Here is a 17,854-nt window from a genome sequence, read left to right as displayed (position 1 = left end):
ATAAACTCAGAGCACGCCTTATAATAAGCCCTTCTCATGTGCACTGCACTGCCTTCAGCTCGGTGAATCAGATCAGAAGCCTTCATGAAGGGCCAGGCTGTTTTCTCCCAGGAAGGATGCAGGGTGCTAGTCATTAGGGAAAGGAGGGGTGACCACTCTCTCCCTGGCTGATTACTGAACCTCAGGTTGAGCCACCCTCCCTCGCCGATTCAATGAAGATTGCCTATCATCTCCACTGTATGAGTCAGAGAATCAAACCCTCTTTTGGGACATCTGTCTTTTATCAGTGACCTGAAGAGGCAAAAAGATTCTTTAACCTTTCCTTTGCTACAAATTAAGGAGCTTTCAAAAACAATCTGTAGGTGAGCAAGCCCTTCTCCTCTTCTGTCTGTGTTCCTCCATCACCGTAATGCTTGTATGAGATTATTACAACACATATTTTTCTTCTACAGCAAGTTCCCAGCTATAGGAGGCTAACAGGCCTTGTGTAACTTGTCATTACTCACCAGCACTCCCTATTCTCGTTTAGATCTCAGGGTGTGGTTTTAATTAGCTGATTTTGTAATAAAACCCAGGTGACTTGGTGATGGATAGACACCCTAGAAACCTATTAAATAGGAGAGTAGTGACTCCCTGTCCTTAGAGTACTCTCAGGTTGTTGTTTGCTTCTAGAAATTGAGTTTGTGGGGTTGTTTGTCCATCCTTCCCTATAGCTTCCAAACCTGTTGGTTGAATTTAACCAGGTTATGCTGGTGGATAAATCCCACAGAAACAATCAGACCTGCAGCTATTTCATAGAAATGTGCAACTAGGTAGAAGAGAAAGAATATGTTAAGTGCCTGGACCGAGAATCATCTGTCTGTTGAGGTGACAGAAAATCCATGTGGGAAGGAACATGTATGAATGCCCCAGCTATGGGGGAAAAAACATTGCTTGCAACTCAGTTACTAAGTCTGAGCAAAGTGGACTTTAAGTAAGTGTCTTATCATCCTATAATAACCTTAGTTCATGGTTTTTTCCTGTTGCTACTTTTAAGTTCTTTTATCTCAGCAGCTTAGTGATGTCTTCCATTTTGCTAGGCTTCTGTGGTCTTCAGCATGTGTCAACCAAGTCTCATGGGCTTTGGCTGAAGCTGCTTGGGGTTGTGAAATGGTATGCTATCAAGGTATGTGCTTGGCCAAGGACTTTTTAGTATTTGAGATCAGATACAGCCAGCCTTGTATATCCAAAGACTCTATATTGTTTGGAGCTAAACAAAGCTTTGCTTTGGTTGTCTTTATAATGCTGAGCAGGTTTTTGGTCTAGTTGGTTGCCTTTTGAATAGCTCAGTAACAGTTTTGGTGGGGTTTCATCAGACTTATTTTTCGGTGGTGTCCTTAGATCTGAAATACCAAGTTCTTTTTCAACCTCATGCAATTAAGACCATTAAATACCTTCCTAAGAATGTCTTGCCCCATGTTCTGCAAATTACAGCTGTTTGGTCATCTGTTCTCATCTATGCTCAACCCAGGCATGTATTTGGGTCTTTCAGCCCACTATTTCAGGCTCAGTGGATGACTATAGTTAATTTTAAACCTAATACAATTTTAATCTTTCAGGAAATGTTTCCATTGCATAGAGATCAGCACACTCACGATACAGCTGTTATCACAAGCGCATCTTGCCTCTGCTGTTTCCTTATCCTTGCAGTCTGTCTTTAGGCCTTTTAATTTGGAAGCTGGTTTGTTTGAGATTTTTTGGCAGCTTTGCTGACGCTTTCATTTGGAAAGCACAGTTGTCCACAGCATTGGAAATACCCGTTGTTCTTTGCAAAGTCAAATCCATTTTTCACAGCGACCTTGCTTTGACCTCGTTATCAGTCTTAACCATAAATAGTGTGATCTCTAATTAGTCCATCTGTCAGCTGTCCAGGTTCACGTGACAGGACATGAGCATTGCCCCGCAGATTGGAAACTAGCTGATTGCACAAAGAATGATAAATGAGAAATGTCAGAGGATTTGGATGCTGGTAGCTGTCTAACGTCTTGTTGCAAGCCTTGGCATTAGATCTTGTCTTAACGTTGTTAATAATCTGGAGGAAGGGTTAAAGGACATACTAATGAAACTTGCAGTGATATCATCTGCGTGCTCTCACAAAGCAAGGCTCTTGAGCAAAGCTTGCATTAAAACAGGCATGCTAGTTGTTGCGTCAGGTAATGCCCACTTACAAGCCTTGGGATTCAGTGGGTTTGCGTAGAATTGAAAGTTAGACCCCAGCCCCGAGAATAAGAAAGGGATTTAAATAAAGAGGCACCACATACAACTGAGCACAATGGACCCCAAGTTAGTGAGCTTGAATGCGTAGTCTGAAGAGCTATACGTTGCTGGGCTTATTTGATGAGCAAGAGGATGGACTAGAAGGGGTGCGTGGCTCTGGTGAACTTTTACTCTACCAGGCAGAGACTAAACCGGGGTTATTGGTGACTGCCAGGATCTGTCAGGAGTAGCTGCCTTTCACTGTCCATTACTCATGCCCACAACTCTTTTCTGACTGACTTTTAATCCTGATTCAGCATTGTGTGTGAATGGTATCATGGGAGTTTGTAACTGATGGAAAAGGGGCAGCGTGAAGCCTGTGAGCAGCCTGTAGCAAGGTGGATGTGCGTGTGGGAGCCTCACAAATAAAGCCCTCGGCTGCTGGGTGTGGTGGGAAATGATTCATGGACCTGTAGGTTTGCTAGGACCACATGTAGATGAAGGTGACCTTGGGAGCAAATGAATAGGGTAAAGGGCTGGCTGGTAACTTTGCACTTCTGAACAGAGGCACCATGGCTTTAAAGCCAAAAGTTGCTTTTTCCTACCCTTCCCTAAATCTGCTCCTGCAGAAAGTTGTTGACATAAGAGGAAAAACCCAATTATAAGCTCTTCTGAGAAACCTGTCCCAAACATTTTCAGCCTGTGGTGCCTCTAATTCACTTGCAGGAAGCTCAGACATTTTGATTTTGGTGTTTAACTGCTTTGATATCAGAGTATCCCAATACTTGCACTTGGCTTCAGAGCTTGTTCTTGGAAACAAGGCTGCTCTGTAGAAGTAAGCAGTTAATATCCAAGGGCTTTGAGCCAAAAATCTGCAGCACAGTTCTCCTTGAACTCTTTGGAATGGGGCCTGCGGGACAACATCCTTGTATTTCTAAGCTAATTGATGACTGTGGGCCACTGGAGGGAAAACTGCCTCTAGGAGGGGCTGGTTTTGCAACTACATTTTAATGAGGGGAGGGAAAAAATTCACCAGTAAATTGTGGAAAAGTCTTTGCTGGTGGCACAGTGGTACTGTGGTGATGCCACATCACATGCAGTTTCCATAGTGGCTAAAAATATTCTTGCCCACTTTAGTTTTTCTGAGGGCTCTGATTTTTTTCTTTTTTTTTTTTTTTTAAAAATGCCGAGTGAGCATCTCTCTCGAGACTGTGCCTTATTCAGGTGCCTGAAGTTAGGCACCCAGGAAATGTGGAGGAATTTACATTTCTAGGCTCCTGCCATGCCTTTGGAAGGAATTTGGAGTAACCCAGAGAGTATGTGCAATCTCCCACTAGGGAATGTCATGGGCTGCTCAACAAAAGCCTGTTTTATTATTTAGCAAATGGTGTTCCAGTTAGCAGAAGTGTCTTACCGCTGTTTCAGCATCATCCAACGCCGTGCACTGGGCTGCCTAGTGCTGTCGAGTCCTCGGGCAACTGCTTCTCTTCCTGTGAGGAAGGCAGTGTTTTCAGTTGGCCTTAAACTTTTATCCTTTAAATTTTACCTTCCTCGCTGCTGCAAGGGCATGTGGCGTTCTTTGATTCCTACTCATTCTGGTTTCACAGCATCTTAAAATTTGGACTTGGTTTGAAGGCCTGCCCTTTGATAGAGGGCTGCTCCATGAAGGTGAGTAGCCAAGGGCTTTGAGCTGAAAATTAATTGTACCCATTGCATGAAGGCTTTTCTTGCCTGTCTCTCTGTTCTGGTAGAAATGGTGACACTTGTATTTTGTAGTGCCTTGCTAATTCATGTGGCCTTAGCAAAGCGTTGTCTAAAAGGACATGTAAGCGTGCGCTTACCTTTAAGCAGATGGGTCTGCTCAGCACTGGTCTGCGAGCGCCCTGCAGCTTGCAGATAGGAGCGTGGGGCTGACGGCTGCTCACTCAGCAAAGCCCTTGGCCTGCCTGGATGAGAGATCATGGCTCAAGCCTATGCGTAGCGTCTCTGAGAGCTCTGAGTGTGTCAAACATTTGGTCAATATTAGCTTACACAAGCCGCAAGGAAAGCCCATCTGTTGCACAGTCTGGGCTTGTTCCTGAGCTAAGTTCAGTAACTGAAGACACTGCAAACTCTGTAAGAGGAAAGTACCGCATTCAGAGTGCTGCCTCTTCATGAGTCACGGCATTACCCCATTGCTCCCCTTGCCGATCTCCTTCGGTGCGTTCTGCTTTGCCTGTATTTCTCTGGCGTGGTAGTTAATCTGGTTATGCTTCTTCACTCGCTGCTGGTGTGATCTCTCCTGCTCCAGGCCTAACCTAGTTTAGGGCACCTGACCGCTGCTAGCCGGCGTGCCTCTGGAAGTCTCTGCTGCGGATTAGCTGTAACATGCACAGTCACTGTAAGATTAAGTGTTTTGTTTTGGGGATTTTCCTGGTAGCCAGCAGAATAGGTTTTTTTCTTTCTTGTCTGGCACTGACTTCAAGGGGGTAAATATTCTGCCCTGTCAGATTTGCTCCGGCTGCCCACGTTTAAAAAGCAAGCCAAGAGTGTTAGTGAGTAGACAGCTATTTGTGTTTGGTGCTGTTAGCCTTCTGGTGTGTGGACCTGTTGTTTTGACCAAGCAACTAGTGAAACATTAACTATAAGGCTGGCCATTTCTTCTCATCCTCCCAGTGTGTTAGATCTGGAGAGAGCCCCCCGCACCCCTGGTGCGGCCCTGTGCAGCAGCTCTTCCAGAGGACGGTTTTCTCTAGTTGTGGATCCCTCCCTTGCATTGCACGGTGCTGCTCTCTGTGGCACACACAGCTGCTGGCCCTGATACGGCAGGACCCATAAGGGCATGTCCTCCTACAAGCATGTTTCCAGCACTCTTGCAGGTGGTTCGCTCATGGACTTTATCCTTTTCCCAATTCTGTCTTGCATCACTTCCCTAAGCTTTCATTTCTCACAGGGGTAACTCAGCACGCCTGGGAAGCACGAGTGCATTCATTTTCACTGCAGTAAAAACTCTACCTGAAAGAACATCCCAAGGGAAGGTCTCAGAGTTTATGAGTTCCTGGTCCATGGGGAGAATCTTTTTGCCCTGGAGGCTACAGCCCCTGCATGGCCTTGTGAGCCGCAGCCATGTGACAAGTCACGTCTCTAAAGACCTGCATTGGATGAAATCACACTTGGAGCTCCCCTGAGGGTTTCCTCACTCAGCTTCACGGGCATAGAAGCAGATTCTGCTTCTCTTCCCTGTGATCTGAACCAACGATTTGCCCCTCAGCCCAGAAGAGCCCTAATTCTTCAACCAGAGGAATGAACCAGCTGAGGTTTTCTTGGGAGAAGGAAGATTTTGGCCTTTCCCCCCTCTCCCCCTTTGCCTGTAAGCACATTTGCATTGTCACTGGGACATCTGTCTGCTCTGGTCGCTTTGGCCAGGAGTGGCCATGTAGTTGTACAGGCTCCTGTGCCATCTGCAGGAATTGTTAAGTAAACGAATTGAAAAGCTAAAAGGTATCATGGCTCACTAAACTTCTCAAACTGGAACAGTATGGCGTTTGGGGAGTTCAGTGCAGGTGCTCTGAGAGCCAAGTGACATTGAGTTATTCTGGTTTTACAGTGGTGAACTCGAACAAATTACCCTTTGGGTACTTCCCAAGGGGATTGTTTGTTGACTCAGTTCACAAAGGAAGTAAGGATGTGCATTTGCTTGGGAAAATTATTATCCAAATCACAGTGTTCTTTTGAAACAGTTGTTTGACTGAGTACCAAAAAGAAGCAATCAGACGCTTGCCTTAAAAGACCTTTGGCAAAGCAGTGAATGATGAAATTATAAATTTCTTCTCTTACCCCCTCAGAGCAGAATTATCTATATTTGGATTTCTTTTTTCAGCCCCAGAGAGGAAGTAAATCAAGTTTGCAAATGGTGTTTGGACCAAATGCAATGAATTCGGCTGTGCATTTTACATGTAGCTGAACTAGAACAGTGTCCTGAGGAGCAGTGCTTGTTCTCGACTCACAGACCCAAACGAGATCCCTCTTTCTCCTAAAGACATTTGGGAGAAAAAAATGTGAATGTAGACCTGGGAGGTTAGACATTTGGGTTTCTTCCCATCACTATTAAAACTATACCAGGGAAGCCTTTTAGGCTCATTTTAGCTCCAGCTCCACTCCCACCATTGGAATGTTCAATCTATTTATACTGAAGGTATGTGGGGCAGCGACTGCTCCATCTCTGTTGCTATTCCCACCTTTGAAGTATTTCCTAACCAGTCCAGAGAAGTTATTTCTCTCCACTGAGTACCACAACTCTCTCTTCCCCTTTCTCTTACTCTCACTCAGCGCTTTTTGCAACCCTTAGATCCAAACATCGTGATCATTCCAGATGGCAGGGCTGCCGTCTCCACTTTTGTCGATGGGTGAAGTCTGGCAAGGACTTGTCCAAGATGGTTTTTCATTTTTGAGGCACAAAGTTAGTTTGTGGCTAGAAGAAATGCCATGTAGGAGAATTCTTTTTCATCTATCATGAAATATGCTGAGAGCAGTGAAGTTCTCTGTCGCTTGCCTAGGTACTTTGAGGATGACCTCAGTGTTAGCACATGGGATACTTGAGGGTACATGCTCCTCTCCCAAGGGGGGACCAGAGCTCATCAAACAAGTCTGTATCTGGTTTCAAAACTTAGATTTGTTATAGTCCTTGGTGCAATGAGCAGTCCCCCCTGCTGTCATTGCTTCCCTCTGTACCTGCTGTTTACTCTTTCCTTTCATCTCTAGCTGGTCTTTTAAATATCTTACCACTAGCTTGAAAAATTCAATGATCAGTTGAATAGTAAGTGTTGAAGCCACACTAGTGCTCTGAAATCTTTGTGAGGTCTGGTCCTGCAGTCCCATTCCCAATGGATTTGATGTGATATATTGAATCAGTGAGAACCCTGGGAGTGATCTCCTGGAGGAAAGGGAAGATGGAGGAAGCTGAGTGATGAGATCAGTCCCTGGCATTTTCATGTGCGTATATATATATTCTTTCATATAATTTCCCTGGATGGGTAGGCTTGAGACATTCAAAAATATTTAAAAAAAAAAAAAAGGAATTTCAAATCAGCAATGCCAAGATGTTGCACGCTGTGGATGCTTTCTTCTTCCCAGCCATTCCCTGTGAACTTGGGGAAGTCGGACTGGCCTGGCAAGCAGCCTAACTCCTTGCTGTTGATGACACCTCTCCAGCAGAAGCGGTGTGTGGGCAGATAGGTAGTTTCATCATGGGGAGGAGGAGGAGGAGGCATGCATCACCTTTTGTTTAAGCAGAAGCATCTTTTTGGAATGCTATCCATTTTATCGGTTAGGGCTTGAACAACGAGCAGCCAGGAGAGGCTGGATATTGTAATTAACACAAGTGGAGGCAGGCTGCTGTGTCTGCCTGCCTGCCTGGAGAAGAATAACCTGTTGAATTTGCTAGGAGCTATTGCTGTGAGGACAAGAGCTACAGTTACCAGGAGTACAGCAGCCACAAGTGGATGAAGTAGCTGCTTCAGAGCTATGCTGTGGGGAAGAGGCAGGGACTTGGATATTGGACACTGGATGCCCGTTTGGGTTAGAGCCTCCGCTTTTGCCTCCTAAGCCTGGGGAGGAAGAATACACAGCCCGTTCACTTTTGGTTGGGTCAGCCAAGGATGGCTGCACTCTCTCAGCACTTGAGGATCCTGCTGTGGAAGAACTGGCTGAGTGTCAAGAGGCAGCCGGTGAGTGTGAGAATGAAGTAGTAGAGGAGAGGGACCTGGAAATCCCAGGAGCTGAGGAGCAAGGGATGCACTGCAGGAGAGGAAGGTGACAGTATTAAAATAGAAAAATTTTGGAAGGCTGGTGATAGAGGCAGAGGGAAGGAAGGGAATGACATGGAAGTGAAGGTGAGTCTTGCATTGGAGCTCATGCATGAGGGCTCAGCAGTCTAGAGTGAGTACCACGGGTGCCACTGTTGTTTCCTCGGGCCATTGGTCTGTGCAGACAATCATGCATCAACTCATGGGCAGACCTGAATTAAGACTGCAGTTCTGTACCTGCTCCCATGTGAGCAAACCACACAGTCTGTGTGCAGTCTCCAAGGAGCCCCTGGGATTTGGGGGTGGTGGTGTGGTGCTCTTATATAGAGCCATTTGTAAAGGATGGACAAAGAAAAAAGTAGCTCTGAGAGATGTAGGTAGGACAGATCTCCAGTGCAGTACAGTGTGTTGCAAATCAGACACCCCAAAACAGCCTGTCTTTCCAAAAGATAAACCATTGCCAGCAGTGCCCAGAGAGCAATCTGAACTGCAGCAGCATCCAGGAGTCAAATGTTCCTTCGGGTGGCATTGCGTGTCCAGGCAAGGTCTGCTCAGTAGTTTTGTCCCAGGCTGGCTTCAATGCAGCTGTAATTCAGCAGAAGCATGCTGCAGTTCATGGGCTTGTGTTGTAACCTATCCTCTTGCTAGTAATCCAAATGTGACGGTTTTTCAGCTTTTTTGGTTGAATGGAAGCCTTGGCAGGTGCAGAAAATGCTGACAGAAGAGCAAGGCCTGTGGAGGGAGTGATATGAGGATGGGGCAAAAAGCCTTGTATCACCGCACGCTTTTGCAAGGTCTGTTCTTGCCTGCCCTGTCCTGCTTCTCGGTTTTGGAGCCTGATTCAGGGAGGTGCTGAGCTTATTTGACTCCTTGTGATCCTCCATAGGAGCTGCGGGCATGCTGTGCACCTTAGAGTAATGTATCCTTCGCTGGTGCTGAGGATACAGGAGACTTTTTGAGATGCAGAGGAATCCCAGTAAATTACCTCTGATTTCTCAAGAGAAATAGTAACAGCCTTGTTAAAAGCAGAAGGCTTGGGGATCTCTTTCAGCTCTTGTGTACCCAGAGTAAATGCTAACCTAAGCCCTACCTGTACTTCTGACCATACAGTCTCACTTGCTTTAATGCTGGTTTCTTGTGGAGTCGAAATAACAGTTCTGTAGAATTGAAATGTCAATTAATATAAAAATCTGGCCACTACTGATTATTATATGGCAGGCATTCCCTCCAATCCTCCCTCTTTTCCTGAGTTTGCTTCAAATTAGGGAGCTTGCTCAGACTGGAAAGGGTGTGAGGAGGTAAACCCAGATCTCTGCTCCCAAACACATTCTGATTTCTCTCTCTCCCTGCTTGTGTTTTTTAACCTGTGTAACCTGACTTCACTTACAGAGCAGGCTTTTAGAAAGCTTTTTTTTTTAGCGTGCTTATTTGGCAAGGAAAGCATTCTGTTGTGCTTCTCAGTTTCTGATAACCCGTGAAAGCGGTTCCTGCCGCTGCAGTGGCGTGGGCTGACCAGTATGTCGGGGAATGGTCTGACACCAGGCAGCCCCCATCCTCCCTCCACAGACTCGAGTGCTTTCCTGCTCTGCTTATCAGCCAGTTATAACGCTTTATTTCCTCTGTGAGCTCTGTGCGGAGCCCCTGGAGAGATTGCTTCTACCCGTGTGGCATGGGGAGAGCTGCAGCTTGCTTGAGTGTCAGCTTGCTGAAATCAGCTGAAGTTCTGTACCCGTGGCCAGGGAGTGCCTCGATGCAGGTTGCTCCTGCTGAGAAAGGAATGGTCATAGGTTTAGGTGGCAGCCTTCTCAGAAGCCAGGTTTGGCCTGCAGACCAAGGGGAACTGGAAAAATTGCCTCTTGCACTTCTGTTGCTTTTCATCTATCACTTCTAGGCAGCTTGGCTGTTTAAACAGAGGCAGGAGGGAGAGAAAATGTGCCTGCATCCAGAGATACTGAGTAAGGTCTGAGCAATTAAATCTACTTCTAGCAGTGAAATAATCCGGCAACCAAAGGATTATGCAACCTGCATCACAGTGCTTAATGTCCCAAGAGCCAAATTGAGGTTGGTTTTGGCTCCATTCAAGTCAACATGTTCCACCTGCAATCAGTTTGGCCAGGGTGGTTGTCTTGTTTTTGTTAACTAGAAATGCCTGGGACAGTGGGAATGCTGTTGTGTTGCAACTGATGTACCCAGCTACTATTAAATCCAATTAAGTCAAAGGACGGAGATACTCAGGGAATTGCTGTGTGGCAAGTGGGGAGTAGAAGCACCATTTTAGAGCTAAACAGAGAGCTACAAAAATTTCCCTGAGTAGAGACAATGAGTATTCATTTCTTCCCTCAAGAATTTGAGATCTCTTGCCCTTCCTTTAGGCAGCCTCTGACTAATATCAGTTTCTGTGCTGTTACCCCATGATTTTACTTTAGCCTACGTGGTACTAAACAAGGAGGATATGTTAATAATACTGTTTGCATGTGAATTAATGAGAGTTAAACAGCATGTTTGGGGACTGATTATAGGGAAAGCAAGTGATATAAAAAAAAAATTACAAAAAGGTGTTCGTTTCAGTGATGAATCTTGTTATAAGTTGGCAGTGTATATATACAAGGCAGGAAGAGTACTGTCTGTAAAAGCTAAAATGCTGAAATTACAGGAGTACCCTCTCCGAAGGGACGTGTGGGCAGGTGCCTTGTGGTTTGTCTGTCAGTTGCCTATTTTGGGGCATGAATCTTGGTCCGACTTCCATGGCTGTGTCATCTCATCAGGGATGATAGGGATGGTGTTGCTGTAAAACAACCATCCTTAAGCTGAATTGCTCCCCAGGATTTGTTTGTTTGTCTGTTTGTTTGGTTTTATGTTCCAGTAAGCGTTACAGGAAATGAAAACACTGTTATGGGCTTGGAATTACTTTGGAAAAACAGTTTTGGGTAATATGTGCTGATCTGAAAAAAATAGCAACACGATGATGAAGAATGGGATGATTTTGAAGAAAGACATCTTTGCAGTTTTGAAAATTGGCACAGCAATTTTGCAGCACAGAGTAGTTTGAGCGTAACTACTGATGGATGGAAAGCTCTAATCTAGTAAGCACAGTAGCAAGCTAGCCAGCTAGTGCAAAAGCAGTTGATTATTAGAATAATTGCATTTTCCTAGCTTACAAAACTCCAAGGCTTGTAGTTTTAAGACTGACTTTGGGCTTCCTACCTGGATTGGTTTACTACACTCGATGATTAACAGACTGTATTTTCTTCATTCTCGTCCATTGAAACGGTCAACCCTCATGTCAGAGACAAGCTGTTTATAAATATTCATGTTTCTTCCACTGTACTAGTCCAATTTTACATCATCTCTCTTCCATCTCAGCTCATCTATATGGACTGCAGTCTGGAAATGGAAAGGTGCCAGGGCGTTAGGTCGCTGTGGTCAGAAGCTCGTGTGAAGGATCCTGGTGCTCAGATCTGACTTCTCCAGCTGACTGGTTTCACAACTCCATAAACCCCTTCCTTCACCATGCTTGAGCTCCATGTCTTGTAAATGAATACTACAAAAATCCTTTCATTCAGCTCTGTTGTGAGGCTGAACTACTCTTTGTGAAGCACAGTGAAACTTTTTTGGGAAAAAGAAATGCTGTAGACTTGTTCAATTCACTTGTCAAACACTTTAATTTTGGGGTATGACTAAATCAAAGTCATCTTTACCCATCATTTGAGCAGTGCCATTCACTGAAAGTGAAACCAACCTTTCACACTTTTATCTTGCTATCAGTGTGTCCAAAAGTCTTGTACTTCTCAGCGTGCTTTTACATAGCAGTGTCTCAAAGCTGTGTAAACACTATCCCCTGTAATTATCAGCCAAACTGAAACACAGGAAGGCTTGTGTTATTTTCCGGCTTGTTACTTGCTCCTAAAATCTTATGTAGTTTTTCTTCCTGCATAGATAATACTTGGGTTTTAATAGCATGCATACCAAGACAGACGTGATTTACAATGCATCTTATAACTCATTTAGGGTAGTACTTGTACATTCCAGACAAGCTCTGGGACACATCAATACGACAAACGTAACCAATATATTTTCATTGCTGTTTTATAGGTATGGTCGTTCATTTTAATTTCCTGGCCTGTGGTTGTTTTCATAATCTTGGCCATTATCCGTCTCAAATTCCCTCCAGAACCGCAGCCAAACTGTAAGTAACTGGTTTGTTTTATGTCTTTGGGGTTTAGTTCTCATTTCAGTGACTGATGTGTTAATTTGATGTGTTTTGTTACTTTTACAAATTTGGTTCTTTGTAGTTTCCAGTGGAGATTTCCTGGGTTGCAGTGTGCTGTAAATAAAATGTCTGTGTTCCTCTGAGGTTGTTTCTGCTTATGTTTTTTTCTTTTCCAAATTAGTTTTATAACTAGAAAACAACTTTAAAGAACTGTCTTATCAAGATGCATTCAGATACTGCTGTTGTAGGCAGCAGTATAAATTTCCATGATAAACTGAGGGACAAGAGGGCAGCTGCGGGAGATCTTATTCAGTAAAATGAGTAAGGGCATGGTTTTCAAGTGGGATTGTGAAGGTGAGGTAACAAACATGAGACTGGTCGACATGAAAGATTTTACCTTGTGTGCGCTCCAGGAAAAAAGCACCTATTCAGGCAACTACTACTGAGGCTCAGCTAAAGTGTGATAACTTGTTTGGCTCCTGTGACCTCATGGTGTATGTGAGCCCCTTCTAGCAAGTCAAAGAGCAGCTCTGTGGGTGGGTGAATATTTGGTGGTGGTTAAATGGGTGAAGAGTTTACACAAGCTGGCTTTCACTTGCAAGCCTTGCTTCCTGGGTCAGGAGAATGTGTCTGCGTCTCAGCATGGGGGCACTTAACCTGCTCTAAAAAACTTAGCGCTGATTTAGTGAGTCCTTATCACCATCAGAAGAAGAGTGCCCTCAACCCTGGCCACGTTTGTGCATGAAGTTATATGGTAAAAAAGAGCAAGGAGTTTATCCAGTTGGAAGCCTTTTTCCCTTGCACAGGGTTAATTTTGAGTTGTAGAAAAGCCCCAATTCTGTTCTGTGGCCTCACAAGTGCAGTGCCAAGGGAGGTGAAAGGACTGGGCCCCTCTTTTCAATATAGCATACTTTTGCATTGGGAGGAATCACCCATGGAGCTACACTCTTTATCTGCTTGTTTAGAGGTGTTCCTCGGCCTTATTGTATGGACTCTGATAGCATATGCAAGATTCTTGCCTCATGTTGCACACCTAGTCTGCCGAATTACACCCATGTGCTGCAGCACAAAGCTGTGCCGAGAGCTATTACTGAGAGCCGTAGATTCCCAGCACAGGGTAGGAACAGGGCCTCAACAATTACCTTACTAAAAGATTTGCAACATCTGATTCATAGGAAAGACACCACCATGGATGACCTGCATCAGGCTGTCATCGACTTGACAAGAACAAAGCCCTGGCACGGGCAATGTTGGATTTTTGTATTTGGGGCAGGGAGACTGATGCAGGGGGAGAGGAAATGAGACCAACTCTGGCAGCAGTGAGGACAAGCAGTTGGCTTCCAGTGTTTGTAGCTATCAGATGTGTAAAATGTGGTCATGAGGGATCTGTACTTGATGATGTGCATGTGTACCAGAAATGTTCAACCCACTTAGTGGCACGTGTGATTCCCTGATTAAAAAAAAAAATAAAATCTTTGTTTCTGTATGAAGTGTGAGAAAGGACTACATTGTGACAAATACTAGATTATATATATTGTATATAAATATGATTAGAAAAGCCCTTGTCCCAGAAAACTTGCAGCCTAATCTGACTAAAGGTTTGTGTACCTCATTTTGTAGACAGGGATGGAAACCCAGAGTAAGTGACTTTCTGAAAGTATCATAAGAAATCTTTAATGCAGAAGGATGTTCTTGGTGTGTAAGGGTGGTCTTTTAACCCCAAGCCCCTCTGCTGTCAGCAAAAGGCCTCTTGAGGCATGTTACATATTTTACATTCTGCCTGAATTCCCTTGAACCAGTTGGAGCAGACAAGACAGGACATGTACTTTGTGAAAACCCCAAATTTTGCCAAGTGTGGAAATGGCATTCCTCCCACGCTGCTCCATTGGTTGTACTTCCTGTCCCTGATAAATCAGGTAAGATGAATGTCAAGAGAGCCAGCTGGATGGTGAAATATTTATTCTTTTACTCTACATGGCTGTTAGTATGAATGTATACTTATTTGGAGCATGTTTGCTCTGGATGGTTGCATCTCTGAATTAATGGATTGGAAGGAATGTTCTTAGGAAGAGCAAGTAGCTCCATCAGCTGTGCTTTGCAGGGAAGGAGAAAATTGGGCAGTATCCTTGGACTGGTTCCCTTTTCTTCCATAGATGAATTCTATTTTGGGACAAGTCTCAGTAAGTATGCAAGTAGGTGTCTATCTCTTAGAAGTGGATGATAGGAACTCTCTATTGCAAGAGAGGTTTTATGCTGGAAAATAATGATTGTGGTGTATTCTTGTGATCCACGTGTTCAGAGACCACCTAAGAATCCCAAGGGGATGGAGAAGAATGTTAACCAGAGCATCAAATAGCTAGCTTCTGCTGCTTTTCTAGTTAAATAAGAATAGCCACTTGATAAATAACCTTTTTTTTTTTTTTGACAACTGGAAAAATGTATCAACTTTTTGCTTGAAAAGCAAAAGAGAAATAATTTTTCTGGTAGAAAAACAAGGGCAGATGGACACATCTAGGAAAACTATTACAGGAAAGGTTTTTGTTCATTTTGAACAGGAATAAAGTCCGCTTTATGTTGAATTCCACGATCGTTAAGTAGTGACAAGAAGCTGTCTCCAGTTCTGCTGTCAAGAGATTATTACAGGTAGACAAAAGTCAGGAAGCACACAATCAATGGCACAGGGATAGAATAAGCTATTCAGATGCTGAGTTTTGAAGCCTTAGAGATAACCCCACAGAGGATCTCAGTCTGTAAGCTTATCTTGTATTCAGGACCACAGAAATATCATGATATCCATTATTTGCTCAATTAAAGCAGCCCAAATTCAAGACAGTAAGTTCTTCTGAAGTACATGTAATACACACTCAATAGATTGAGGGTTATATAGAGAAATTACCTAGCAAATATCAGTTAAGAATGAACAAGTGGCAAGAGCTTCCTGCAAGAGCAAGTTGCTTCCTTTGAGTTGTGTTGTGTAGCACCTGATGCAATGAGAGCTTGTGCCAGACTGAACTCTGAAGGGAAATGACATGCCAAATAAATGTCACCAGTCAAGAGGATACTCATAGGAAAACTAAGAACTGAGGCAAACAAGGAGCTGAAATTCATCTGAGATACAATTTTCACAACTAAAGCATCTAGTATCTAAGAGGGGGGAAAAAAAACCCCAAAACACCACTCTTCTTTCTTCCAGGCATCTGTTTGACGATGTATTTCCAGGTCAGCAGAGGCTATTGTCAGCAGAAGTGGAAAAGAGATTTCTCTTTCTCTGCATTCCCAGTTCCTGTGATGATCTGAGAGTCTAACCACACAAAATCCCCATTCAACTTACTGTGCACATCACAGCTGTGGCTTCTGGCCTTTTTATTGCAGCTCTTGTATTTGCTAGAAGGTATTGGGATGTGTTTTGTGGTATACATGTGGAATAGGAAGCTCTGGATTGCAAGCGTACAGTGTGAATGCCAGTGAACTGGGTTTGATGGTATCTTTCATTTTTTTGTGCCTGTATCACCTGTTTTCTAGAGTGAGTAGGGACAAAAGTCCTCTTCCATCACTGCAGGTTTTTGCAAGGTATGGGAATTGCATATGAGATACAATCTGTCCCTCAGGGCTCAACCCACTCAGTCTAGAGAAGCCCAGTTACACTCCTTGCTTGAACTAGCACTGTCACACCCTGTCACACCCTCCCCACCCGCTTTCTTCCTTTTCTGTTCTTCCCTCCTGTCAGTTTGACCTCATCATTATTCTCCGTAGAAGCTCCCTTGGGTGTGGTTAGTCTTCCACTCATTCAGAAACCCTGCTCTTCAGTGCTATGGAGAAGATGTGGTAGAAACCTTGCTCTCCTGTTAGACCCAGGGTTCTGCTCCCCCATGGCTTTCCAAGGGACAGCCAGTGGGCTGCGGAAAGCCATGCCTCATTCATGGATATTTCTCCTTCATGGGAAGAAGCTGTGCTCTTGGGTCTGGTCTTAAAATCCACCAGATTCTTTCTGCTGGGGAATTCATTGCCTGAACTCTTCTCAGTGAAGCACATCTTACCCTTCACCTCTGCCCAGAATTTCCACCCGGATTTCATCACCCCCGTGGAGGTGCCTGCAGGGTGTATTGCATTCACTCAGGTTCGTGATAGGCTCAGTAGCAGAGTGCTCTCAGCAAGGCTGCTCTTTGCAGCCAATATTCTGGGGGAATGTCATAATAGTTGAGCACTAGACTGTTTGCCAGTACCAGCATAGCTGGTTAGGTCTAGTTTAGACCCAGAGCTGCGTGGCACAACACTGCACAGGAGCAGATACTCACACTCTGCTCTCATTCTTGACTCCCGTGCTCCTGGGAGAGGGCTCAGGATAGGAGGGTCTCTGACCTGTGCTCCGTTCAGTCTTACTGTGATCGGTAGCTAGGATTTGGGCAGGATTGGTTGGAAAAAGTCAGTATGAATCACGGAGCACAGATCTGAGGTGCTTTATGAGAGAGGCTCTGGCTTGTACCTGCAGATGAAGCTTTCCTGTGACTTCTGTGCTGAGCACTATTAGAGGTAACTGAGGCATGAGTTACCCTGGTCAGGGCAGTGTCAGAAAAACAGGCAGGATGCTCTATATAGCTTAGAAAAGGATAAATGGAGCTGGTAGTGATGAGTGCGAGGTGTGAAGCGCATGGCAGGCAGTGCCTATCGCCCTCCATCCTTATCACCCTCTGGCTGCTGCAGCAGCGTGCTGGTAGCTGAGTTCAGGGGGTTCCTGCCCTGTGGGTCTGTGTAACTAAGGACCTCAAACCACTTTTAGCTCTGAGAGTTCCGTGCCTCAATCCCAGCATGTTGCTCTGATGCAGAAACCCTTAAACTAACTTTGTCCCACAGTTAACAGAAAAACCTTGAGCCAGGTTAATTCTCGATGTGAGTGATGGCTGTGGCTGCCAGGACATGTGTCAGGGCAGGTGGCATGGAGCAAGGTGGGCCACAGCACTGTCCTTCCTCTGAGATACCATCCTGGAGATGAGAGAGCTCTGAAAAGATGCTTGCACTTTAAAGGAATTTGCTTCATAGTTGGAGGCACCTGAACTCATCTCTTTTCCCAGTAGTGTGGAAAAAATAATAGGTTCCCATGCTAATTACAGGGAGTTGAGATGGTGGCTCAGCTACACAGGCCACTCCATTCATTTGGATAAGTCATGGGTATTTATGCAACGCATAATCCACCCCAAGGGTTCAACCTACTCTGTATAGAGACAAGCACACATCAGACTTCCAGCTCTCTTCCACCATTTGCCTGTGGTAGAGCAGCCCCACTCCTTGTTCTCCTTTACATTGCCTCGTTTTCCTTCCCTTTTCAGTCAGTTTTCTCCACTTTCTAGACAACCCAGTACCAGATTTTTGTGTGCTCAACTGCAGTGTGATTAGCAAAATAACCTCATCACAGCCTCCTTGCTTTGGTGTGAACTTCATTTTGTTTCATGTTGTTGTGCCACTGCTGTGCCAGGGAGCAGACTGCAATATAATGCTCTGTTTCATTGAAACAGTGCTGAAGGGGGGTACGGATTATATTAATTATCCCCACATTTGCTGGAGTAGACATATACATTGATCTCCTTACGTACGTACGTAAGCAGTGCCCAGCCATGCAGTTCCCTGTGAG

The 17,854-nt window shown here is 44.7% G+C and overlaps 1 protein-coding gene across 1 annotated transcript in view; it reads left to right on the top strand.

Annotated features, from left to right (window-relative positions):
* Positions 1 to 7,871: 7,871 nt before the first annotated feature.
* The window catches only part of ABCA12 (ATP binding cassette subfamily A member 12), an 86,504-nt gene continuing 76,521 nt past the window's right edge, over positions 7,872 to 17,854 (top strand). The window contains exons 1-2 of the mRNA XM_054830124.1: positions 7,872 to 7,940; positions 12,111 to 12,204. Coding sequence (XP_054686099.1) covers positions 7,872 to 7,940; positions 12,111 to 12,204 — 163 coding nt within the window. The remainder of the gene's footprint in view (positions 7,941 to 12,110; positions 12,205 to 17,854) is intronic.

The sequence above is a fragment of the Grus americana genome, chromosome 6, assembly GCF_028858705.1.
Source record: "Grus americana isolate bGruAme1 chromosome 6, bGruAme1.mat, whole genome shotgun sequence".
Taxonomy (NCBI): Eukaryota; Metazoa; Chordata; class Aves; order Gruiformes; family Gruidae; genus Grus; species Grus americana.
Note: the sequence above shows the minus strand (reverse complement) of the source record. Positions and strands in the feature narration are given on the sequence as shown.